This window comes from Colossoma macropomum, unplaced genomic scaffold (genome assembly GCF_904425465.1).
Source record: "Colossoma macropomum unplaced genomic scaffold, Colossoma_macropomum, whole genome shotgun sequence".
NCBI classification, from domain to species: domain Eukaryota; kingdom Metazoa; phylum Chordata; class Actinopteri; order Characiformes; family Serrasalmidae; genus Colossoma; species Colossoma macropomum.
In genome coordinates this window covers 2,889,379-2,917,024 of record NW_023494800.1, presented here as the reverse complement: position 1 = coordinate 2,917,024, position 27,646 = coordinate 2,889,379, and the positions used below count along the sequence as shown (strand labels likewise).

General features: G+C 39.7%; 1 protein-coding gene across 2 annotated transcripts in view; it reads right to left on the bottom strand.

The window, feature by feature from the left end:
- The window catches only part of LOC118819943 (arf-GAP with Rho-GAP domain, ANK repeat and PH domain-containing protein 1), a 50,568-nt gene that overhangs the window by 1,667 nt on the left and 21,255 nt on the right, over positions 1–27,646 (bottom strand). For both annotated transcript variants that reach the window (XM_036587962.1, XM_036587963.1), the window contains exons 9-23: positions 26,553–26,710; positions 25,933–26,039; positions 22,514–22,713; positions 20,698–20,783; positions 18,835–19,017; positions 17,940–18,105; positions 17,066–17,110; positions 15,836–15,959; positions 13,562–13,661; positions 12,382–12,577; positions 6,356–6,401; positions 5,983–6,161; positions 2,585–2,794; positions 1,377–1,482; positions 1,107–1,254 (exon numbers count right to left, since the gene is read on the bottom strand). In XM_036587962.1, coding sequence (XP_036443855.1) covers positions 1,107–1,254; positions 1,377–1,482; positions 2,585–2,794; positions 5,983–6,161; positions 6,356–6,401; positions 12,382–12,577; positions 13,562–13,661; positions 15,836–15,959; positions 17,066–17,110; positions 17,940–18,105; positions 18,835–19,017; positions 20,698–20,783; positions 22,514–22,713; positions 25,933–26,039; positions 26,553–26,710 — 2,054 coding nt within the window. The remainder of the gene's footprint in view (positions 1–1,106; positions 1,255–1,376; positions 1,483–2,584; positions 2,795–5,982; positions 6,162–6,355; positions 6,402–12,381; positions 12,578–13,561; positions 13,662–15,835; positions 15,960–17,065; positions 17,111–17,939; positions 18,106–18,834; positions 19,018–20,697; positions 20,784–22,513; positions 22,714–25,932; positions 26,040–26,552; positions 26,711–27,646) is intronic.

Below are 27,646 nucleotides of genomic sequence, written 5' to 3'. Positions count from 1 at the left end.
GTGATTTTACCACAGGAAAGGTGATAAAATCACAGTAATGCACCCCCTCAAGTGGCTTATTGCTTTAATACAACACCAGAATAAAGAGTAAATACACATAAATAAACATGAACAGTAAATTGTAACAAGAATTTCTTATTTATAAAAATGTGGTTGACAGTTAAAAAGCCCTTTGTATGTGTGCACTGTGCAAAAGTCAGAGGCCCCCAATATTTATTCATTTCATGATGAGTCTACAAATAGAAATGATCCAAAATTAGCTGCAATAAAAATTCTCTATTAAGAAAATGTTTTCCTTCTGTAAAGTTACTGTTTTAGAGATGCAGTGTTTTGTTTGTTTTGTTTAGCACTGCAGTAACACTGACGTGGTGGTGGTGTGTTAGTGTGTGTTGCGCTGGTCTGAGTGGATCAGACACAGCAGTGCTCCTGGAGTTTTTAAACACTGTGTCCACTCACTGTCCACTCTATTAGACACTCCTACCTTGTCAGTCCACCTTGTAGATGTAAAGTCAGAGACGATAGCTCATCTGCTGCTGCACAGTTTGTGTTGGTCATCCTCTAGTCCTTCATCAGTGGTCACAGGACGCTGCCCACAGGACGCTGTTGGCTGGATGTTTTTGGTTGGTGGACTATTCTCAGTCCAGCAGTGACACTGAGGTGTTTAAAAACTCCAGCAGCACTGCTGTGTCTGATCCACTCAGACCAGCGCAACACACACTAACACACCACCACCACGTCAGTGTTACTGCAGTGCTGAGAATGATCCACCACCCAAATAGTACCTGCTCTGTGGTGGTCCATGGGGGTCCTGACCACTGAAGAACAGGGTAAAAGGGGGCTAACAAAGTATCAGAGAAACAGATGGACTACAGTCTGTAACTGTAGAACTACAAAGTGCACCTATATAGTAAGTGGAGCTGATAAAATGGACAATGAGTGTAGAAACAAGGAGGTGGTCAGAATGTTATGCCTGATCGGTGTTTATAGTCTCATCAGAAATATCTGAAAAATAAATAACTTGTGGCCGTTTTGACTGGAAATCACATAAATGAAGAGGGATTGCTGAAGTGAGGAAGTCTGTGAAGGACAGAAACACAAGCTCTCACCAGGAAGACGAGCGTGTGATGGATGATGAGCTCCTTGGTGAGTCGGACCACGTCAGTGTTCATGGCGAGCTCCTGGAACAGCGTGGGAACGAAAACCACCGCCAGGTTATGAGCCGTCATGCGGTTCACCTGACTGTGCAGCTGCACTCTGAGCACAAACAGTACAGAACCAGCAGGAATCAAATACAGCATCTTATTTACAGCATTAAAGCTTTCATCAGTGCTATAATAACAATAATAACAATATTATAACAGTTTTTGATGTCTTACACATAGAGGTGACCACACAGAGCGGCCAGTGTGGCTCTGTTGTCGGGGTGAAGGCGCTTCACCAGACTGCGATACTGCGGAAGCCTCTGAGTCTCGTGAGCGTGACCTGGAAAATAATACAAAACATCCGTCATGTTTACATTTTCTGAGGTTAAGAATGAACAAAATACTCCAGCAAAGATGATCAATTAGAGAAATGATTATGATTATTGTGAATATAAACAGTTTAAAAAGAAACAGAGGACAAATCAAACGCTTGGACGTCTCAGTGAGTGTTTACATGCACTTAATTATCCGATAACTGCAGAAAATCAGATTTTGTCAGTAATCCGATCAACGCGTTTATATGCACTTGAGTAATCAGATAATGGGGAAACTCTGGGTCTACATGAGTCAGACAGTAATTTCACCATGTAAATGGTTCTTCTACTATTATGATAAGCTTGCAACAGTAGAAGAACCCTTTTGGTGCTATATAGAACACTTATCAAAAAGGTTCTGTATAGAACCATCTACAGCATCAACCTGAAGAACACTTTCACCTAGCAAAGGGTTCTATGTATCACCCAAAAGTGTTCTTCTACTGTTACGATGTTAAGCTTGTAACAGTAGAAGAACCCTTCTGTGTGCTATATAGAACCCGTTTCAAAAAGGTTCTGTATAGAACCATCTACAGCACATTCTCCATCAATCTGAAGAATCGTTCACCATGCAAAAGGTTCTATGTAGCACCCAAAAGGGTTCTTCTATTATTATGATGTTAGGCTTGTAACAGTAGAAGAACCTTTTTGGGTGCTATATAGAACCCATTTCAAAAAGGTTCTGTATAGAACCATCTACAGCACGTTCTCCATCAATCTGAAGAATCGTTCACCATACAAAAGGTTCTATGTAGCACCCAAAAGGGTTCTTCTATTATTATGTTAAGCTTGTAACAGTAGAAGAACCTTTTTGGTGCTATATAGAACCCGTTTCAAAAAGGTTCTGTATAGAACCATCTACAGCACATTCTCCATCAATCTGAAGAACCATTTCATGATGCAAAGAACCCTTTAATCCTGTAAAAGGTTCTTTGAGTGTTCATGGTTCTGCACAGTCATTTTCTTTACTAAAGAACCCCTGAAGAACCCTCTCTGTAAGAGCAGTGACTGATCCTGTAATGACTGTGTGGCAGTAAGCTGTGGTTTAGCTGTGTCAGAGTTCGTTACCTGCTGCCTTCACCCAGTCGCTCCTCTCTGATGACGGTATGATCTCCTGCATTTGTCTCAGAAACAGTTTGAGAGCTCCAGCCACGTCCACCACGTCCAGTTCATCTGTTCCCAGGACAGCGTTAGCTGGAGCCAAACGCAGCTGCTCCACCAGACGGGAGATTTTAGTGGCGGTTCCGCAGCGGCGGTACAGACCGTCCACCTTCAGCCCTGAAACATGACCACACGGCATCTTCACCACGGCTGAGACAGCAGCAGCTCTCAGCAGCAGCCGGATTCTCTCTCAAAGACTCTGAATCCATTCAAAAACCACGGACGTCCAGAGAGACCAGGAGCCGTTTCTGGATTGTTATCTTGAGATAACGAGTTAACTATCTTAAGATCTTAAGATAACAAGTTTTGTTATCTCAGGATAACAAGATATCCAACTCATTATTTCAAGATAAAAGATTTATCTTGAGAGAACTAGATAATTCACTCATTATCTCAAGATAACAACTTGTTATCTCAAGATAGCTTGAAATAACCTGTTATCTTGTTAACAACTTGGTTATCTAGAGATAACAAGATAATTAACTCATTATCTTAAGACAACAACTTAGTTATATTGAGATCACAAGATAATTAACTCATTATCTCCATATAACAACTTTTGTTATCACAAGATTACAAGATAACTAACTTCTTATTTCTTATCATTATATCTCCAGATAACAACTTTTGTTATCACAAGATAACTAACTCCTTATTTCACGATAACAACTTTTGTTATCACGAGATAACAGGATAACTAACTCATTATTTCAAGATAAAAGCTTTGTTATCTGGAGATAACAAGACAATGAACTCATCTCAAGATAACTTTTGTTATCTTGATATAGCAAGACAACTCGTTATTTCAAGATAACAACTTTGTTATCTGGAGATAACAAGATAATTATCTTGTTATCTCAAGATAACAATCCAGAAAATGATAACTACCTTATGGCCTCTCTGGACTTCCGTACAAAACAGCAGAATAGGATATTTGTGTAAGTTAAACACTTCAAAAAGAAAGTTCTTCAGAGTTCTTTAGTGAACGGTTCTGTATAGAGCCATTTAACGCTTTTGAGCATTTCTAAAGGTTCTTTGCATGTTGAATTGGTTCTTTAGATTGATGGAGAATGTGCTGTTTATGGTTCTATACAGCACGGTTTTGAAAAGCGTTCTCTATAGCACCAAACAGAGTTCATCTATTGTATACAAGGTTGACATCGCAACAATAGAAGAACGCATTCTCCATCTGAAGAACCACTGTCCCATGCAAATGATTCAAAATAGAACCATTGTCTTTACTAAAGAACCCTGAAGAACCTTTATTTAGCATTTTTGCTCCAAAACTTTGAAGTCCTTCGCACCAGAATCTCATCAAGAACTTTGTCATTTTAAAATGCAGCTTAAAACAGTTCAGCGTAGCATTGTTTTATTATTCTTTACTTTGACTTAAGTATTTATTTTTTTATTGCTGATTATTTTTTTCACTTCATATCATTTTTCATTCATTTTATATCATTTTTCACTCATTCCTTGTTCACAGTTTCATTTTAGTTATTTTCTGTTGCTCTTTTTTCTTCATATCAGAGTAAAGTGGGTATGAGGGCGGGGCTTAGACATCTGGATGCATCCTATTAAAGCTGGATGGGGCGGAGCTAATGCATCTGGATACATCCTATCAAAGTAGAGTCAGCTAAGGGGTGCGGCTTATGCGTCTAGATGCATCCTATCAAAGTAAAGTGCACTGAGGGGCGGGGCTTATGCATCTAGATGCATTCTATCAGGGTAAAGTTGGCTGAGGGGTGGGGCTTATGCACCAGGTTGCAGCCTATCAGAGTAAAGTGGGCTGAAGGGTGGGGCTTATGCATCTGGATGCATCCTATCAGACTAAAGCGGGCTGAGGGGTGGGGCTTACGCATCTAGATCAAAAAAGTTGGGTGAGGGGCGGGGCTTAGACATCTGGATGCATCCTATTAAAGCTGGCTGAGGGGCAGGGCTTATGCATCTGGATGCATCCTATCAGAGTAAAGCTGGCTGAGGGGCAGGGCTTATGCATCTGGATGCATCCTATCAGAGTAAAGTTGGCTGGGGGCGGGGCTTATGCACCAGGTTGCAGCCTATCAGAGTAAAGTGGGCTGAAGGGTGGGGCTTTTGCATCTGGATGAATCCTATCAGAGTGGGCAGGGATTATGCAGCACTGTACATCCAATCAGAGTGAAGTGGGAGGGGAGGGGCGGGGCTCATGCCATGAGGTCAGATAGAATAGATCTCATTATGTTCCATTTTTAACACGTAAAATATTGAAAACTGAATCAATTCCTGACCTCAGGTCAGTGTACCTTCTGTTCATCTGATTTTCATTTCAAAATCCAGTATCGAAAAACGAGAATATGGGTCAGTTCTCGTTTTTGATTCTGTTATTGTCAGTCGAAAAACAAGAAATAGCTTATTTAACAGTTTTGCAGACTAATCATAAAATCAAAAAACAAACAAACAGCAACTGAATGGACTGGCGACCTGTCCAGGGTGTATCCTGCCTTCCGCCCAATGACAGCTGGGATAGGCTCCAGCACCCCACCGCGAGACGTGCAGAGTGCACCCACGGTCGCAGGAGCTCAGAAATCAGGCTGTCGCGGTTAAACAATGACGAGGACAGTAAAGATCCAGCAGGGAGTGGAGGTGACCGTCTCTCCTGAGTCTCCTTCTTCACCAGAGGCTACAGTGCTGTCATTATGACTGAAAGACAGAACGTAATCTAGGGTTCGTAAGCCTGTATGAAGCGCGGTCACGCATAGGGGAGTTCGGCACAACACCAACAGAAAACTTCTTGAACTTGAGCACATCAGCAGCTGATCTGGGGGGGGCACGAAGCCTCCATCAAATGGGGGCAGTTCAGTTTCTTCCCTACATCGTCTCTTTCTCATCTAGTTTGTACAGGTCAAATACACAAACGCTTATACAAAAAGTAATATAGCCGACCAGATAACCCAGAACCACAGGCCTGATTTCTGTGATTCCTGAGCTTCCACACCTGCACTCTGCACGTTTATTTCCGCTTATGAGGGGAAATTCTAAATATGGATCATTAGAATACGACCCTTTGCTCCACTGCTGGTTGTTTGTTTTTTGATTTTATGATTAGTTTGTGAAACTGTAAAACAAAGCTATTTCTTGATTTTTCCACTGACAATAACAGAACCAGAAACGAGAATCGACCCATTTGCCGTTTTTCAATACTGGTTTTTAAAATGAAAATCAAATGAACGACGGTTCACGGACCACCTCAGAAGTCGCTCTGCTGCAACCCCAACAATCTTTATATTTCGGCCTACAATGTTTAGACTGTTCCTCAGCCTGTGACTGACCGTATAGAGTGATGTGTGAGAAGCAGCGCTCCAGTTCAGCAGGAACGCGCCCCCTCATCCCCGCCGGCAGCGTGTACACAGACCGCTGGAGGGTTTTCCTCTGAGATGAGGCGGCTTTGGGCAGCAGATTAAACCAGCTGCTGCAGCTCTGATCGCGCTCAAACTGCAGATACAGCGTCCTGCAAGGGACACAACAGAAATGAAGCAACAGTTCTGCCAAAAATTACATTTTTTACCTCCATCCTAAATTACTTACTTAATATTTCCATTACTTTTAGCTACATTAGCATCTTAGCTCCAGTGCTAAGACTAAAGAATCAAACTTCAGTCTTGGCTGATCCTGATGTTACTAAACGAAAGTAAAGTCACTCACTTTTCTGCTGCGGTGAGCTGAATGGTGTTCTCAGTGGAGTGCAGGCCTGCAAAATTACAGAATCCCATTAATACAATAACATCAAAAATCCAATTAATAATGTCAATTATCCTTCTTAAAATCAGCCATTATAACAGTCAACCGGAAATCTAAACTGATGTTTTCTACCTTGTTGGTTCCTGCTCCTGCTCATATTAAGCACTATTCATCATATCATCACCTAAAAGACTAAATTCTTGTTTTCCCATAATATTGCATGACAATGTAATGACTTTTGTCAGAAGGGAGGCAAAATAATATGAAGTAGAGCTGTGCAGTATGAAAATATTTACTGTTTTCGTGATAAATGAGTCACAGTATGTCACAATGTGTCTTTCTGAGCATTTTGAGGATATAGTCAGTTTTTAAAAACACTTCCCAGCTGGATGTTTGTTTACAAAGAGAGCATAATTCATCCTGTTTAAATGGATTTAGTTCAGTACAGTTTGTAAAGTGTTGAATGTGTCATTGGATTGGCAGTTAAATGTGGCACACTTTGCTGTGGACCATGAAAACGTTTTGAAGTATTGTGATATTACATCATGAAAATACAACCCCAAACCCAAAAAGTTGGGACGCTGTGTAAAATGTAGAGAAATGTAAATAAAAACAGAATGTAATTATTTGCAAATCTCATAGACCCATATTTTATTCACAATATAATATTGAACACATATCAGATGTTGAAAGTGAGACATTTCACCATTTCATGAAAAACATTAACTCATTTAGAACTTGATGGCAGCAACGCATCTCAGAAAAGTTGGGTCGGGGCAACAAAAGGCTGGAAAAGTAAGTGGTACTAATAAAAAACAGCTGGAGGAGCAATTTACAACTGACTCACATGACTGGATATAAAAAGAGCATTTTAGAGAGGCAGAGACTCGCAGAAGCAAAGATGGGCAGAGGTTCACCAATCTGTGAAAAACTGCGTCTAAAAATTGTGGAACAATTTCAGAAAAATGTTCCTCAATGTAAAATTATGAAGAATTGGGACATTCCACCATCTACTGTACATGACAGCATCAAAAGATTCAGAGAATCTGGAGAAATCCTTATACACAAGGGACAAGGCTGACGGTCAGTTTTGGATGCTCGTGATCGTCAGGCCCTTGGGCGGCACTGCAAACAGCATTATTCTGTACTGGAAATCACTGCATGGGCTCAGGAACACTTCCAGAAATCACTGTTTGTGAACACAGTTCGCCGTATAATCCACAAATGCAAGTTAAAGCTGTATCATGCAAAGAAGGAGCCATATGTCAACATGATCCAGAAACGCCGCCGTCTTCTCTGGGCCAAAGCTCCTTTAAATGGACTGAGGCAAAACGGAAAACTGTTCTGTGGTCAACTGAATCAAAATTCGACCTTTTTGGAAACCACGGTCGTCGTGTCCTGCAGACTCAAGAGGAGAGGGACCATCCAGCTTGTTATCAGAGCACAGTTCTAAAGCCTGCATCTCTGATGGTCTGGAGTTGCATTAGTGCTTATGGCGTGTGCAGCTTACACATCTGGAAAGGCTCTATCAATGCTGAACAGTATATAGAGGTTTTAGAACAACATGTGCTCCCATCCAGACAGCGTCTCTTTCAGGGAAGGCCTTCATATTTCAGCAAGACGATGCTAAACCACATACTGCGTCCATCACAACAGCACGGCTTCACAGAAGAAGAGTCCGGGTGCTGAACTGACCTGCCTGCAGTCCAGACCTTTCACCAATAGAAAACATTTGACACATCATGAAAAATCTGGCAAAGAAGACCCAGAAACTGTCGAGCAGCTAGAATCCTACATCGGACAAGAATGGGACAACATTCCTCTCCCAAAACTCCAGCAGTTGGTTTTCTCACTTCCCAGACGTTTACAGACTGCTGTTAAAAGAAGAGTGGATGCTACACAGTGGTAGACACGGCCCTGTCCCAATATTTTTGAGATGCGTTGCTGCCATCAGTTTCTAAATGAGTTAATATTTTTCATGAAATGGTAAAATGTCTCACTTTCAACGTCTGATATGTGTTCTATGTTCTACTGTGAATAAAATATGGGTCTATGAGATTTGCAAATCATTGCATTGTTTTTATTTACATTCATTTACATTTTACACAGCGTCCCAACTTTTTTGGAATTGGTGTTATATTAACCCACAATATTTCACCTCAGACTCAGGGTTTCAGGCACCGAAGAAACTTTTGTTTGGGAATTCAGTTTTGTGAGATACAGTGATTAGTCATAGTATCAGTACAGCTGTAGCATACACACTTAAAACTGATGGTTCTTCAGGGTTCTTTACACTCTTAAAAAATATGGTTCTTCAAGGGTTCTTTGGTAAAGAAAATGGTTCTTTGCATCATGAAAGGGTCTTTGGGTTGATGAAAAATGTACATAAATGTGCTATAGATGGTTCTATATAGAACCTTTTTGATAAGGTTTCTACATAGCACCCAAAAGGGTTCTTCTGTTGTTAAAGCTCAACAACGTAACAATAGAAGAACCCTTTTGGGTGCTATATAGAACCATTTTCAAAAAGGTTTTATATAGAACCATACACAGCACATTCCCCATCGATCTGAAGAACACTCTTATGATGCAAAGAACCCTTTAACCATGCAAAGGGTTCTTTGAGTGTTCATGGTTCTATTCAGAATCATTTTCTCTACTAAAAACCCTTGAAGCACCATCCTGTTTAAGAGTGTAGTAAAGAAAATGGTTCTATATAGAACCATAAACACTCAAAGAATCCTTTGCATGATTAAAGGGTTCTTTGTATGGTGAAAGGGTTCTTCATGTTGAGGGAGAATGTGCTGTAGATGGTTCTATATAACACCAAAAAGGGTTCTACTGTGGCAATGTCAAGCTTGTAATAATAAAAGAACCCTTTTTTGTGTTATACAGAATGTTTTTCAAAAAGGTTCTAGACAGAACCATCTACAGCACATTCTCAAATAATGTGGGGAACCATTTAATGATGAAAGAACCCTTTAATCATTCCAAGGGTTCTTTAAGTGGTTATGGATCCATATAGAACCATTTTCTTTACTATAGGACCCTTGAAGAACCACCTGTTTTAAGTGTGTACAGTCACTCTATTCATCAATCACATTCAGCTCCACTCACTGTGACATCACAGGTTTACAGCCAGGTTAGTTACTGAGTAATATGATTAATACATTAATAATAATTAAAGAGCTAAAGTAATGAAGCCATTATGTCACTGTAACTCTATTAGTGCTAAAGGTCAATATTTAATCTCAGTATCAAGTGCAATAAATGACCTTTCCACCTCTTTATGTACCGTCACTGTCGGATCAAAACCTCGTATCTCCAGAATCAGAACTTTACAGGAGAAGGAAAAACATTCTTATCTCTGAAGGGGAGTTAATGGAGCAGGACTTTCTCCCAGTAATTCTGGTCCATTTTCATGGGTCTGTTCATCAAGAAGCTTTAAGTCTACATTCACACCGGCAGCGACTTTTTGTCTCGTCGCCCAAACCGCCGATCGCTCATCACCTGTGGGCGTTTCTGAACTCGAGCAGACCATTGGTTGCCATGGTTTCACTGACGCCAAGCACAAATCAGATGCATTCCCGCACAAAATAAAAATCCTCGTCAGAATCGCTTGTATACAGAGCCCCTAAGGGGCCGTGCTTAAAAAAAAAAACCTGAAATGTTCTCGCAAATGTTTGCGTTCCCTCGCAAATAAAATGCATTCACTCGCAAATGTTTTGCATTCTCTCGCAAATGTTTTGCATTCCCTCGCAAATAAAATGCATTCCCTCACAAATATGTTGCGTTCCTTCGCAAATAAAATGCATTCCCTTGCAAATATTTTTTGCATTCCCTCGCAAATAAAATGCATTCCCTCGCAAATATTTTGTGTTCCTTCGCAAATAAAATGCATTCCCTCGCAAATATTTTGCGTTCCTTCGCAAATAAAATGCATTCCTCGCAAATGTTTTGCGTTCCTTCCCAAATAAAATGCATTCCCTCGCAAATATTTTGTGTTCCTTCGCAAATAAAATGCATTCCCTCGCAAATATTTTGTGTTCCTTCGCAAATAAAATGCATTCCCTCGCAAATATTTTGTGTTCCTTCGCAAATAAAATGCATTCCCTCGCAAATATTTTGCAACAATTGCTGAATAAACTCAGCACAGACTGGGCAAACTGGGAAAACAGCTTTTAACGGTAGCTATGCTAAAAACAAAGCTCTAATGTGGCCAATGTCGTTGGGCACCTACGTCTGCTTGCTGTCTGACGAGCATATATTTTGCGAGGGAATGCAAAACATCTGCGAGGGAACGCATTTTTTTTGTGAGGGAACGCAATGTCATTAACTTTTTAATTTTTAACCACAGCCCCTTAGCAGCTCCATACTTGTGGGCTTATTTTTATTTAATTCCCGTGTCTGTGCAGTCAGTATGTGAGGAAAACAGTATTTGGTCTTTCGATTACTGTCTATTTGCAGCGAAAGAGCGGCAGTTTCAGAAAGATACTGTCCAAAATTACACTATTTCAAGAATGTTGCTCTCAGAAAGTGAGATAGGATTATATAACGGAGGGAACACAGTGATCCACACTCATGTCTGTGTGATGTGTGTTGTCTGTGTGATGTTTGTGTAGATGTGGCCATGTGGTTAATGAAGCACAGAGAACCTGTTGATGTGATTGTTTTTCCTCTGGTTTTATATTAAGCTTATTTCATTTAATAGTCTATTCAGGGGATCTTAACTTCATGCAGTAGTTAGTTATTTACAGTGATGGTTAAAGCTTCGTAGCTGGGTAAGTTACAGCATTCCTTAATCCATGTAGATATTCATAATAGATTGTTAGCACCTTCTTACACAAAGCTGAAGTCAGCTTCTCATTCGCCAGCTTCTTGTTCGAATTTTCCCATTCCACCTTAAATGGTGCATCAGCCAACTTCTTGTTCGAATTTTCCCATTCCACCTTAAATGGTGCATCAGCCAGTATCTTCTTTGAATTTTCCTCATTCCACCTTAAATGGTGCAGCTTCAGGCACCAGAAAGTGACTGTGGCACCATTTAAGGTGGAACGGGAAAACTCGAGCAAGAAGCTGGCGAATTGGAAGCCAACTTCAGCTCCGTCCTTCTTTTGGGGGTTTACTTTGATTTTATGTGTATTAAGATGAGAAGTGATTCACACAGTGATGGATTTGCTGATGTGTCTGATTGTGTTTCTCGCGCTAAACTCGGTTTTTACTGTCAGGTGCAGACTGAATACTTTCCTGCTGGTCCGGACGGATAATTATCACGATCAGTTATTAAAGTAATAAAAGCTACCGAGAGCAGATCCGTGCAGCCCGGATTAATCTGTGTCTGAGGATTATAACAAAGCAAATTAGGTGAAAATCGGTTGAGTAATAAGGAAGTTGTGGCTGATTTAATCCTGAGACTCATCGTCTCTCAATACAATCCATGTCGCCTCAGATAGAGAACAACAGGCAACGCGGCATCTAGGTATGGATATCTATGGCTATGTGCATGAGAAGCTGTGACGTACTTCCACCTTGGGTTTTACCAGCACTTTTACTTCCTGCCTAGGTTTTCAGTGGCTAATTTAACGGCGTCTGTGAAGAGTTTAGCGAATATGAATATGAATATTAGTAAATGTTTTTTCTGGAGCGCACTGCTTCACAGCAACGCTCAGTTCCTACTGGTAATCGCCACATCGCTTTGCTCCTTATTTGCATAAAGTTAAACTCCACTCAACTTTGTCACGTCGCTGACTCCGCCCACTTCACGCCACCAAAGTTCGCACCGCGTCCTGTTGCCGGAAATCGCCAGCTCTCATTGAAAATGAATGACCTCCGGCCGCTTTGTCGCTTTGCAGGGTAACCCGATGTAAAGGGCAGCTGGTATTTACAGTTTATGTCAAAAAGTGAAAAACAACAAAACTGGAAACACAAGGTTTTGTCCCGACAGCGCTGATGTGAAGGTGTGTGTGTTTTACGCAGGCGAGGGTACTGACTGTAGTGCGTGTGCAGGTTCAGAGGGAACACGCTCCGCGGAGTGTGTGGCAGTGTGGGGTAAATCAGCATCTCCCCGGGTCTGAGTGAAGCCCAAACTTCAGCGTGCTGGAGTCCACTGCCCTCTCTCAGAGACAGCCTGGACACGGCCATGACCCCCTCCAGCTCCTCGTCCGCCAGCGGCCCCGGCATCACCACCTAAACACACAGAGAGCAGCGACCTTAACGCTTCAGCCTGTAACAGCGACAGTTTAGAGAGAAAAAAAAACAACGTACACACTTTTCTCCTCAACCCAAATCAACCAATAACGGCTGAATAAAGCAACATTATAGAGCAAAATGCTGTTTTAAAAGGTCAAACGATTAATATTTTAATATCAGTGCTGTACAGTATTGTGTGTACAACATTCATTAAATATTTAAATTACAATCAGTAAATTAGGATGAAGTTTGATATTTTATTATTTAATTTATAATTCTAATAGGATTCCAAAATGCACTGTTAATTTTATTAGAACTTCATTCTTGATTTAGATTTTATTAGAGCTTAATTCTGCATATTAATTTTACTGGAATTTCATTCTGGATATTAATTTTATTAGAACTTCATTCTGGATATTCATTTTACTAGAAATTCAATCTGAATGTTAATTTTATTAGAAATTCATTCTGGATATTAATTTTATTAGAAATTCATTCTGAATGTTGATTTTATTAGAAATTCAATTCTGGATATTAATTTTATTAGAACTTCAATTCTGGATATTAATTTGTTAATTTTAATAGAAATTCATTCTGGATATTAATTTTATTAGAAATTCATTCTGAATATTGATTTTATTCAAACTTCATTCTGGATGTTAATTTTATTCAAAATTCATCCTGGATACACATTTTATTAGAACTTCATTCTTGATTTTAATTTGTTAGAACTTCATTCTGGATGTTAATTTTATTAGAATGTCATTCTGGAGGTTAATTTATTAGAACTTCATTCTGGATAATAAATGTATTAGAACTTCATTCATCATATTACAATCATTTTGTACATGTATCTGTAAACAGACTGGTTTATGTGATTGAAGCAGTTTGAGTAGTGATCTGAGCAGTGGTGTCTGTGTAGAAGAGAATTATTATTATTAATAATATATTGTTATTGTAATAATAGATTAGTGACTGTACCCTGATAATATGCAGCATGTGGGACAGCAGAGAGCCCTGTCCATCCGCATTGCAGCTCAGACTGTCCGTCAGGGTCAACATCTCAAACTCGTGAGTCTGCCTGTAATACACATTCACACAGGTGTTGATTAATGCACAACAGGTGAGTAATACAAGCTTACATGCAGAATAAACATCAGTGGAAACGTGTATTGTTGTCTGATGAGTCACAAGTAAAAAAGGACCAATCAGACTGTTACCAGCATAAAGTTCAAAATCCAGCATCTGTCATGGTTTGGGGGTGGTATTAGTGGGTAATCTGCACATCTGTGAAAGCACCATTAACACTGAAAGATATAAAGACATTTTACTGTAATGTACGCTGCCTTCTAGATGCCGTCTTGTTTGGAGTTCCCTCAGAATTTTTTCTTTCAGTCATGTTGAGGGAATATAATATTTGGATGAAAATTAGAATGATTTACAAAACTTGAGCCGTATTTTCATCTTTGTAGGTGAGCTAGGCAGCATACAAGTGGTTTTATAGTGTTTAACCCTCTGGTGTCTGAGGGCGTTTCCCTCGATTTGTTCATCTCTTCTTAAACTGTCCTTTAAAGGCTCTTCATATAACATGATCCTCATATGTTTCATATCTAAATGCTCCGTTATCTTCATCACTACTTTCCAAAACCGCTGCAGCAGCTTCAGCAGCTGTAAACTCTCTGTACACCAATTCACGTGTCTCCGATGTGGACTGAATGAAGAATAAGGGGTTTCCAGCATGATGGTCAGTCCTCAGTAATTTCCTGAGTGTCCATTGGTCAGTTTCACACAGAAAGTAGACGGACACACAAATCCACCAGTTCCACACGGTGAGAGGCAGATGATATGTATCTCAGCCCCTCTTCATAGGCTCATAACTCCAAGCTCGAACCTTAGAGACTCAACTCAAACCTCAGAGACCCCAGACTCAACTCGGACTCTCATCTCAGAGACTCGAGACTCGACTCGGACTCTCACCTCAGAGACTCACAATGTGACTCAGACTCTCACCTAAGAGACTCCAGACTCAACTCGGACTCTCACCTCAGAGACCCGAGACTCAACTCGGACTCTCACCTCAGAGACTCCAGACTCAACTCGGACGTACACCTCAGAGACTCGACTCGGACTCTCACCTCAGTTTCACACAGAATGTAGACGGACATACAAATCCACCAGTTCCACATGGTGAGAGGCAGATGACGTGTATCTCAACCCCTCTTCATAGGCTCATAACTTGAACTGTATTTCTGCGCTGGATTATCACAGAGACTCAGAAACATCAAATTTGATGCACAGGCGAGTTTGTGGACCCCAGAGGGTTCAATGCTGCTTGTTTGTGTCAGTTGTACAGGGTGGTTTGATATGAGGAAAGCTTAGTTCGTGGAGAGGTGTGAGTTGTTTTCTTAGAGCTGGATTTTTAAAATATGAGTCAATTTCTGTTCAGCCGGTGGGACGGCCCCTAGAGGGCGCTGCAAAATGAACCTTAGTCCTTGTGCACACTTTCTGTACCGTGGTAACATTAACACAATATTAAAGCTGATTTTTCCAGGTTTTTGACATGTCGAGCTGTGTTACACAAACAAAATTAATGAATGCACCTCACAGATGAACGTTTTTACAGAAAATAATCACTTTGTACTTATGATTTACACAGATCAGGCATAACATTATGACCACCTCCTTGTTTCTACGCTCATTGTCCATTTTATCAGCTCCACTTACTATATAGGTGCACTTTGTAGTTCTACAGTTACAGACTGTAGTCCATCTGTTTCTCTGATACTTTGTTAGCCCCCTTTTACCCTGTTCTTCAGTGGTCAGGACCCCCATGGACCCTCACAGAGCAGGTACTATTTGGGTGGTGGACCAGCGCAAAATACACTAACACACCACCACCACATCAGCATTACTGTAGTACTGAGAATGATCCACCACCCAAATAGTACCTGCTCTGTGAGGGTCCATGGGGGTCCTGACCACTGAAGAACAGGGTAAAAGGGGGCTGACAAAGTATGCAGAGAAACAGATGGACTACAGTCTGTAACTGTAGAACTACAAAGTGCACCTATATAGTAAGTGGAGCTGATAAAATGGACAATGAATGTAGAAACAAGGAGGTGGTCATAATGGTATGATTGATTGATGTATATATGGTAGAATATAATATGTCCATTCTCATCCATTATTTACAGGGTAATCCATCAGCCAAGCGATTTTCAGTTTGGCCCTAATACACAGAGGCACTGTGCTCACCCTGAAGACTTGTTGAATATGGAGATAACCTCTCTGAGGTCCAGCACATCATAGGCTGCAGACTCGTTCTCCAGAGAGAATAGAAACCGCTCGTCCTCCAGCTTCCCATGGAGCTCCTCCAGACCTGAGTAGAGCATAATACAGCATGTTCAGAAGATTCACATGCAGAACTCACAGTTTTCACTCTGAATAAAAGAGGAACCAAGAACAACATGGGAAAAGATCCACAACAAAGAAGGTAGTTTAGAGAGGGTCACTTTCATATCCCTCTGATCCGTCTTCTCCTCTGGATCTTCACTTCTCTATTCCATTATAAGGCTTGCAGAAAAGCCTAACGGCTCACATCATTATTTTTGAAATACAAGTAATTGAGGTTTATTTAAACATCATTAAAGGGCTCGTTTCCTAAAATTTCCTCATATATTTTTCCATTAGGTCCCCTATTGACATCTGTGTGGTTTAATGCACGTCATTTCTACATGACATGCATTTTTCAACTTCTCTTTATCCCTTAGAATTAGACAGGATGTTTTTATTACTGTGCCTTTAAGATTGACATATGGAAATAAGCTCTGTTCTGATTCGCTACCCTGTGCCTCATTCAAAAAGCAGTCCGGGCTGAAACACTTCTTATATGTGCTGTAGGCTGAATGGGTGGGGTTAAACTGCGGTAGGCTGAATGGGTGGAGCTAAACTGCTGTAGACTGAATGGTGGAGCTAAACTGCTGTAGCTGAATGGTGGAGCTAAACTGCTGTAGCTGAATGGTGGAGCTAAACTGCTGTAGACTGAATGGTGGAGCTAAACTGCTGTAGCTGAATGGTGGAGCTAAACTGCTGTAGCTGAATGGTGGAGCTAAACTGCTGTAGGCTGAATGGTGGGGTTAAACTGCTGTAGCTGAATGGTGGAGCTAAACTGCTGTAGCTGAATGGGTGGAGCTAAACTGCTGTAGCTGAATGGTAGGGCTAAACTGCTGTAGCTGAATGGTGGGGCTAAACTGTTGTAGGCCGCTATTTATATGTGGCCATGCAAACAAGGCACAAAATAGGGTATCCAATCAGCCAAGGTCATTTACACATTTATCAGTCTTAAAGGCACGGTAAGAAAAACCTGTCTGTTTTCTGTGCATAAACTGCACAAATGAAGGACTTTTAAAGATCTCATATATGTAACTGCTGGTTTCCCATGTATCAATGGGACTTTAAATAAATGAGCATGTCAGTTTGTCTTACCGATCTGCTCCACTGTCTGCTTCTGCTGGTCAACGTTAGGCGCTTCTGTAAAACAGCACAGAACCAGAAAATCAGCCAAACCAGAAAACAAAACAGAGGAAACACTTTCAGATAATTTGTGGCCAATTAAGTCTTGACATTACTGTCATTCTGCAGTACATTCAATTTATATTACAGAATTACTAATTGGTAAAACCATAATTAATTACATATCAAGTTACACAGGTGAATTACATTTACATTATATTTACATAGGGACAGGTTCGAGTCTTGATGTCAAAAATGAAAAAACTGTGTAGTGTATAAAACAGATAGCAGTATGGTGTTTTCTCTTGATGTGGATTTTGCCATATCATACACAGTGATAAACACAGTGACTTGGAAAAATGTCTGGTTCCATTGACTTACATTAAAAGTAAAGTAGGTTTCTTCCTTCTCCTGTAAAGTTACCATTTTGGATATACAAGGTTTTTGTTCCGACAGCAGTGATATGAATTTACACATATGCAGGTAAAAAATCTTATCATCATTATTATTATTAATATTATTATTATTAGCACTACTACTACACGTGTTTAGTCAGAATATAATATCGTCAGTATACTACAAAATACCATGATATAAATTTGAGCTCATATCGCCCACCCCTAAGCAAATGAGACTTTACACACAGCATTAACTTTTCATAATAAAATATCTCCTCTTCTAATACGGTATGCACTGAAAGTTTACAATCTGCATTTTCCACACAATTTATGTGAGCTATGAGTGAGAAATAATTCATATAAAACTCCAGTAGTCTTTGTTAGTGATAAGGTTAACTGTATGTCTGAACTAAAACTGGCCCTGATGATAACGTGAGTGTGATTCTGACCGGTGTACTCGTTGTGTCTCAGTAGCTCAGTCTGCAGGGCCTGTCCGGCATTTTCAGCCAGGCTGATGGCTGAGAGACTCTGAGGGCCAACCTGGACCTTCGCTCCAGAACACAGCAGAGAGAGGGTCTCCTCCACATCCACACCACGGACCACCTCACAAAGACGCTACCCAAACAACAACAACACAAGACTTTCAATCCCTGAAACTACAGGCTAATCAATATATACTGCTAATTATACAGTATCTACTATGAATTTATACAGTAACCATTATGAATTATACAGTATCTACTATGAATTTATTCAGAATCTACCACTAATTATTCAGTATCTACAATAAAATGATCAGGAACTATGATGAAGTATTTACTATCAACTACAAATTATTCAGTATATACTACGCATTATTCAGTGTCTACTGCGAATTATTCAGTATCTACTATGAATTATTCAGTAACTACTATGAATTATTCAGTGTGTACTATGAATTATTCAGTATCTACTGTGAATTATTCAGTATCTATTATGAATTATTCAGTATCTACTATAAATTACTCAGTATCTACTATGAATTATTCAGTATCTATTATGAATTATTCAGTATCTACTATAAATTACTCAGTATCTACTATGAATTATTCAGAATCAATTACAATTTATTCAGTATATACTATGAATTATTCAGTGTCTACTGTGAATTATTCACTAATATGAATTACTTAGTATATGGTATAAATTGTGAATTATCTATTATGAATGATTCTACTGTGAATGGTTCAGAATCTACTATAAATTATTTAGTAACTACTATAAATGTATTCAGTAATTATCAGGGATGATGCTGTGTTAGCATTTAGTGGAGTCTAGAGAAGACCTAGTGATGTGCAGTCTCACCTGGTTGAGCAGCGTCTGGTTAGAGATCAGAGGGTGGGCTTTGCGGTAAAGACCCCTGCAGTATTTAGCTTTTATAAACTCCGCCCGCTCCTCCTGAGAAGCGTCAGGCAGGATCTGCTCTGCCGCCGGCACGTTGTGACCCCAAACATTGTTAGCAGCCTTGTTTCCATAAATAACAAACAGCTGTGGAAAACAAATTTACACTTCAAACCCTGCAACAAACAGCAGCTTCACATACATCTGCACACTGGTTCACACTTAATGACCCCCTAAACTTAATGACCCCTTAAACTTCAGATTTAAACCCAGATTTCAGGATTTTCGAACATCAACCGCTGAAAAGAACTTGAACGTGATAAAGACCTACACGTGCTTGTTTTAGAGTGCAGTTTGGATTCTTATGTTTTATTCATATATTATCAAAATCTACAGTAGCCTCACACTATTTGTTGGTCACTGTGGGAGCCTGATGCTGAAACACAACCAGACTGAGGTGCAAAGAGGGAAGTGCAGAGCTGAAGGCCACGTCTGAGCCCCAAGTCTGTTTTTATAATCACAGCCATCCATGGCCGGGAGTCCAAGAGAGCACAATTGGCCTCGCTCTCTGGGTGGGTAGCATGGCGGCACCCCACCCCCACCAGTGCTGCTGGAGTTTTTAATCACTCCACTCCCAGTCCACTCACTGTCCACTCTATTAGACACTCCTACCTTGTCAGTCCACCTTGTAGATGTAAAGTCAGAGACGATAGCTCATCTGCTGCTGCACAGTTTGTGTTGGTCATCCTCTAGTCCTTCATCAGTGGCCACAGGACGCTGCCCACAGGATGTTGTTGACTGGATATTTTTGGTTGGTGGACTATTCTCAGTCCAGCAGTGACACTGAGGTGTTTGAAAACTCCAGCAGCACTGCTGTGTCTGATCCACTCAGACCAGCGCAACACACACTCACACACCACCACCATGTCAGTGTTACTGCAGTGCTGAGAATGATCCACCACCCAAATAGTACCTGCTCTGTGGTGGTCCTGTGGGGGTCCTGACCACTGAAGAACAGGGTAAAAGGGGGCTAACAAAGTATGCAGAGAAACAGATGGACTACAGTCTGTAACTGTAGAACTACAAAGTGCACCTATATAGTAAGTGGAGCTGATAAAATGGACAATGAGTGTAGAAACAAGGAGGTGGTCATAATGTTATGCCTGATCGGTATATATATAAATATTTATACACACATATATATAAACAACGTCTTGCACTCTGAACGCATTCATTTTTATCAGCCGTTAGATCTCGGTGTGCGTTCCAGTGTTAAAAATCTCATTGCGTGACTTTGAGTGTGACACAATCAGTCACACATCAACAATCTGATTGGACGCCTTTCAACTTACTGGCATAAAGTTCATCCCAAAAGAGAGAGTAGAGAAATCAGGGTGTGCATCAGCGTTCTGACACGTCAGTTTGTGTATGTATTGTTATCTCGCGCCGCATTATAGCGCGTCATGACTCGTTCTGTTCGATATATCAAACGGAACATGTCAAAAGAGTTTAAATGAAAAAGGCAAATCATTTTGCATGATGTCACTATTCATGACTCATATATGCTGCTTAACTCCTTAAATGGCCAGGGCCCACCAGTGTTTTATTACACACTTCAAAAACCTGAGAATAGCTGAAATAATCTGTACTGAAGTCCCTGTATTTACTAAATAATAAGCATTAGTATTAAGTCTGGATTTTAAGGGGTTGAAATTTCAGCACCCTCAATTTAAAGCACCCTCCTGCATCCCTGGTGGCCACTGCTCTATAATATGGCTGATATTAAACATCCGTATTAGCAGAGTTGCTCCTGTAAAGTTAACTCACTTCAATCAACGGCTCTGTCCACACTTTACTGTCCATTTTCAGGCTGCGCACTTTGGACCTGCTGCTGCCCATCGATCGATGCACTCCTGAAAAGAGAAGCTCATTAGAAAGCTTGCAGTGATAACGCTCTGGCTGATTTCCCTACTGACTCAGAGATATCATATCTAATTCAGGGACATGGTCGTCCCCTTTAAAGGGGAATTCCACTGATTTTTCATAATTTCTGCATAATTAAGCAGTTAAAATTAAAACAAAGTCATTCAGAGTGGTTTGGTATGAAATGCTGTTTTGAAGAACCTTACAGAGTCAGAATTGTTCACAGTGGTGGTGATAGGAACCAGACATCCACCTCTAAAAGCTCCCTCACAGAAAGTTACTACATTAAATGGTTATGAATTCACTGCCTGATGACTGAGACACTGTTTTAGGATAGTTTTGAGAAGATTCATGGTGGAGGGGTATATGCGGGGCATGTTGAGGCAAAATAGTCCCCAAAGAAAACTTATTATTTCAGATTTTCCACTATTTTCCATCATCAACATTCCATATAAACTCAGAAGACTCGTGTAGGTTCATTGGTGGTTCTGGATAGTAAATAAAATGTCTATATTTGTGTTGTAGTCATGGCGACCCCTGGTTCCTATCACCACCACTGTAAAGACATCTGAACCATTTCACACCAAACCACTCTGAACCACACTGTTTACATGTCAACCACTGAATTATGCAGAATTTCTGAAAAATGGTGGAATTCCCCTTTAAGAACTCAACACGATCTGATGATTAAGCTATGCAGTTAGCACCATGCTAATTGGTGGGATGTAAGCTTATTACTTGTTATTACTTGTTAGCTACATTAGCCTTGAAGCTTCCATGGTAAGCAGTTCAGACAGCAAACATGTCTTGGCTGATCGACTATATTTGGGGGTGGGTCGTTCTCCATTTGGAGGCGAAACCATGTCACAAAGGCTGCAAGGCTTAAAAAGATGTTTAAAATATCAGGCACAGCTCCAAAAGTCAGCGTGTACATTTACACAGCTGACCTAAGATTAAATAACACATTTTCTTTTATGATTTTCTGATTTTTCTTTTTTATCCTGTTTAATAGTCGCTCTGCATCTGTAAAACAGCTCATCACAAAACCAGTTTTCAAACCATTTTTAATATAAAACAATATTTTTAAGAGGTTTAACTGAGGAATTTATTCAAACTGATTCATGAGTCAAGATCTTGGTCACTGGTGTTATCAGGACTCTTATTTTACATTTTAACACAGTATTTTCAGCTCTATTAAACTCCTTCTTTGGGTCGAGGCTATGAGAAGGCATGAGAAGGCGAGTCACACTCGCTCACTATATTTCACTAATTTATTAATAATTTTGTTTATCAGACAGCCCAGAACTTCTATGTGTCACCGGTGTTTTATGCTTTAATGGCTGGGTAATTAAAATAGTGTCAAGACAGTGTTGTAAATCATGTTTTATTACTGATTTTAAATAGCTGCACAAGGTCACCTGACAGCCAATGAGTCAGCCGATTTACAAAATCCTCAGTTTTAACCAGAATGTCACTGGAGTCACCGTCACTGGTGTTACGCCATGTTCATACAACACCAGTGACTAAAATATGTTTGGAATCTCCTTTCTGCATATATATTAATAGGAGCTGTTAATGGACATATTAAGATTATTTAGTTTTGGGATGAAATAAACTGATTATTTAAAAATGTATCCACCTGAATTCCCACTCCAAATGGAGAACGACCCGGGTAATGATTTTTGGCCAAACTATCGCTTTAAGTGTGCAACAGACTGACCTGCGCAGGCCTCACAGATGACCACCAGCAGGTTGATGGATGCCCACTCTGGGTTGGAGCTGCCACAGTCTGCACACACTTTGTTCCAAGGACTGGCCCACAGGCGCAGCGCCACCTCGCTGCAGGACAGGGCACTGCGGATCACCTCGTTCAGCTCGTTCAGCCACGCGTTCAGATCACGAGAAGAGTCCGTCGAGAAGCTGGAGCAGCACAGAGTCCATCATTCCCACAGGAATAAAATACAGCACATCAACACATTTATCACCAAACATAAACAAACAGAGACAATAACTCTGCTGGTGTAATCTTACTAGTACTGTTCTACACGTTTAAAGAACATGGTTCTTCAAGGGTTCTTTATTAAAAACAATAGTTATAAATAGAACCATGAACACAAAAACCATTTGAATGGTCCTTCAGACTGAGGGACAATGTGTATAGATCTATATAAACCCTTTTTGAAAACGTTTCTATATAATAAATAAAAAGGACTCTTCTATTGTTATTGCAACAACAGCAGAACCCTTTATGGTACAATACAGAACCATTTCCAAAAAGGTCCTATATCAATCTGAAGAACTATTTCACTATGCAAAGAAGCATTTAAGCATGCAAATGGTCATTTGAGTGTTCATGGTTCTATATCCCAGATGCAGAACTACTAAAAAAAAATCAGAGAACTTTTGACTAAACCAAGAAGTCCGGTAATTTAGTGACCTCACAGTGGATTAACTCAAGTGCAGCAGTGTAATCAGTTACTTTATAACACTAAATTGAGCTGACTTATTTTTAACAGTGCAGACAGGAACGAACAAGGCAATTAAGCGATAATCAACATTACGGAGAGGAAGTTCTTCAGTGTGATTTTCTGGGGAAAAATCAAACAAATTCATCAAAGTGCAGCAGAGAAATGCATAAAAAGGGAGGAAAGCGAAAAACTTTGTAGTTACTGACTGATTTAGGATGATATCACTTGCCAAGCTGTCACTGTTTGCAGTGTAGACGGTTTTGGAATGCATTGTTGGAAACCTTTTCGCTCACCTCACAGTGAGACAGCAGTGCTTTTAGAAAATGCCATTCATGTTTCCCACAGACAAAACACAGACCCAGAGTTGCTAAATCAGGCATGACGCTGATTTCACAATGACACACGATTTCAGGGGATTTTTGGCCCTTCAGCCTAATGTTTAAATTGATGTATCATTATGTTTTAGGGAAGTGGATTCTCCAGTTTCTAAATGTGGCAGTGTGTAGCAACAGCGGGAGATTATTTCCTCTTCAATCAGAAACATTTCAGGGAAGTTTAGAATTTCGTAGCACTTTTCACATCAATCATCATCATCACTTCACTCTAACAACAGACGTGTTTATATACTGTACAGAGAATTTTAGGATTAATCAGTGAATGTGTGGATGTCTCTCCAAACGTTTATACTGACCAGCTGTGCATAATTTCAAATGTAGGCTAGTTGTAATGTAAGTGTTTACTAAGTTCAGGTTTATGCATCACTAAATCAGAACAGGTTGCAACACAAACTAGTTTTAATGTTGAGTTCAGTAGTTAGTAATATTTACACCCCCCTCAGCAGGTGTAAGTTTTGGAGGAAACCATCTGAAACACACACAGAAACACAAAAAAAGACCAAAAACAGGACTTTTTTGTGTAACTAAGCTACAAATTCTAAACGCTATACACTGTAATTTTACTCACAGCTCTAATCATTGTGCTGGTTTAACTTAGAACATGAGGCTAAACACCCACAGCTCCAGCTCGGAATGAATCAGCAGCCCAGACGTAAACCGAGGCTGCTATTGTGTCAGTCAGCCAGAAACCACCATTTAAAAAGCTGCGGATTTATTTTTCTCAGGGAAATATTAAAGAGTAAACAGACATGTAGATCAACAGCTTCTAAACTGCACTTCTACATATACTATTATACAGTATCACACTCTAATGTTACTAAGGACTTAGTAAAGACTTTACACCAAAACTTAAGTATAAACTTAAGCAAACATGGTGCAACACAGTCCTGCTCATTAGTATCCAGTTACGTCTGATCTACACACTATCATAACAGTGATATTAAGTACACTTTCTTAGATTTTGTTACTTTATCAGAAAAAAATAGATCTGTTTTATCTGCATGTAAACAGTCACTAAAGTAGCCTTTTGTCATTTGAGAAATCTCACTAAAGTTCAGCCTTTTCTCTCTCAGAGCGACGCAGAGAAACTTGTTCATGCATTTGTTAAAAGCAAAGTTGATCACTGTAATGATCTTCTTACTGAACTTCCTAAGAAAACTATACATCCTTTACAACTTATACAAAAACGCTATACACTGTAATTTTACTCACAGCTCTAATCATTGTGCTAGTTTAACTTAGAACATGAAGATAAACACCCACAGCTCCAGCTCAGAATAAATCAGCAGCCCAGACGTAAACCGAGGCTGCTATTGTGTCGGTCAGCCAGAAACCACCATTTAAAAAGCTGCGGATTTATTTTTCTCAGGGAAATATTAAAGAGTAAACAGACATGTAGATCAACAGCTTCTAAACTGCACTTCTAAATATACTGGTATACAGTATCACACTCTAATGTTACTAAGGACTTAGTAAAGACTTTACACCAAAACTCAGTCCTAAGAAAACTACACATCCTTTACAACTCGTACAAAACACATCAGCATCCTAACAACAACAACACAGAGAGATCAGATCACTCCCGTTTTAAAAGAGCTGCACTGGCTGCCTGTATAATTCAGGATAGATTTTAAAGTTCTGCTACTAGTTTTTAAGACTCTAAATGACCTTAAAACACCACTTACATCCCTTCTACAAACAGCTTCAGTAAAATACAGAAAACGTGGAGAGACTCGTTCAGTTATTCTGCTTCTAATCTGTGGAGCTCAGTTCACCTTTTATTAGACAGTCAATCTCAGTGTTCACTTTTAATAAACATCTGAAAACGTATCTCTTTAACTCAGCGCTTCATTAAAACTCTACATCTCGTGGTGTTTATCTTCTAATTTGATCTGTCATTTTCTTATATGATTCTAAATTAATACTTAATATTTCTTGTATTACTGTTTAACTCCTGTCTGTGAAGCACTTTGAGCTGCCAACGGCATGAAAAGTTCTATATAAATAAGATTATTATTATTATTATCATTATTATTGATATTATTATTATTATTATTATTATTATTATTGTTATTATTATTAGATAAGACAGTGTCGGGGGAACATGTGTGGGGGGGAGTGGCACAGGCCATTAGCAACCTGAATTATGCCACTATAGTTTAAGGATAATACACCACTACTTGTGCGAAAGCTGTGTCTCTTTTCACAGCAGTGAACGCTACAGTGTTAATTTAAGGGAACTGTTTGTAGAAACTGGAAAATCTGAAGTGACTCACTTAAACGTTTTATACGGTGTAATGAGGCTGAAGTGGCGGCGTCCAGTCTCCTTCACGGAAGCAACGTTCATCGATACGAGGGTCATTCCCAGACCCAAATTAAAGTCCTGAAAAGCAAAATCAAAATATTATTGGGAATCCTGATCATAAAAATGCACCATTTTAACCAAATCCAGATCAGAAAACATCTCATACACAAAATATAATTAGAGCACTTTTTCGTGTTAAAAATCTGAACACAATGCCTGTTTTAACCAATCTAAAGGCAGGATTATTATTCAGTTATTAATTTTAAAGCTTATTACTCAGTATCTACTATGGAACTACTACAAATCGTTCAATATCTACTATGATTTAATCAGAAACAATGAATTATTCCGGAATTACTATTAATAATTCAGTATCTACTAAAAATTATTCAGTGTATAACACCACTATAAATCATTCAGGAACTACTATGAATTATTCAATGTGAATTACAAATTAATTAATTAATTTAAAAAATCATCTACTCTGAATTATTAAGTAACTACTAAAATTATTCAGTAAATAAAATGAATAATTCAGTATCTCCTATGAATTATTCAGTATCCACTATTAAATCCTGGAGGACCGCTCACCTCTTTGCTGTTGTATATCCACAGGTTGTGTCCGCAGATAGCAGCGTACACTTTGGTTCTGGGCTCTTTCATGGTCAGAGGACCGTGGTGCTGAGGCTGTGGTGGTGGTTCTCTCCCACGGGAGGTGTGAAGGGATGTAACCCATCCTTCCTGCATGGCTGCGGGCAGAGAATTCATGAAGAAAGTTAAAAAACAAAAGTGCCAAATACAGAACCTTGAGGAACGCCTAAACACTACGGTTCAAGAGTTTGGAATCTCTTCTTATTTCGTCATTGTTTCAATTTATTATGTTAATTATACAGTGCATAGTGACACATTGTAAATCAGTCTAAAATTTTAGTCAGAATTTTACAAGGAGAATTATTTTACAGAATTATTTAACAAGGATTTAATTTATTCATTATGGTTGATCGGATGCACAGTTTTCGTACAATCTTCGTTAAATTCTGATTTTTTCCCATAGGACGAATTCAATGTTGTTCTTACGTGCACTCATCTGTTTGTCGTTTCTTTCCCTCGTTTCTCCCATAGAGTCACATACATTGTCGCCACCACACAAACTCTATTACTTTGTTGCCTTAGAACCACCAATCTACATGTACTCATTAAGGGTAAGACCTCAAACTCTACTGCACAGCTATACTGACCCACACTCCTCTATGTATCGTTTTTTCATCCCTCATTCCTCCCATAGAGTCCCATTCATTTTTGCCCAAACCCCAGCCCTGATTTTCGTTTGCCCAACAGACACCAAAATGCATGTACTCACTCAGGGCAGGTCCCCAAGCTCTAATCCACAGTCATACTGACCCGCACTCCTCTATGTGTCGATTTTTTTTATCCCTCGTTCCTCACACAGACTCCCATTCATTTTCAACAACAGGCAGCTAACACTTGGCAACTTCTTACGAACAACTAAACGAACACCCCATACAGCATGACAACTGCCTAACAGCAGTTTAGCAACTGCATGGCATACCATAGCAACTGCCTAGCAACATCTTAGCAACCACCTGAGATACCATAGTAACCACCTAGCAACAACCTAGCAGGAAGTGGGAACCATTTAAACTGCGCAACTATTCTGTGCTTCC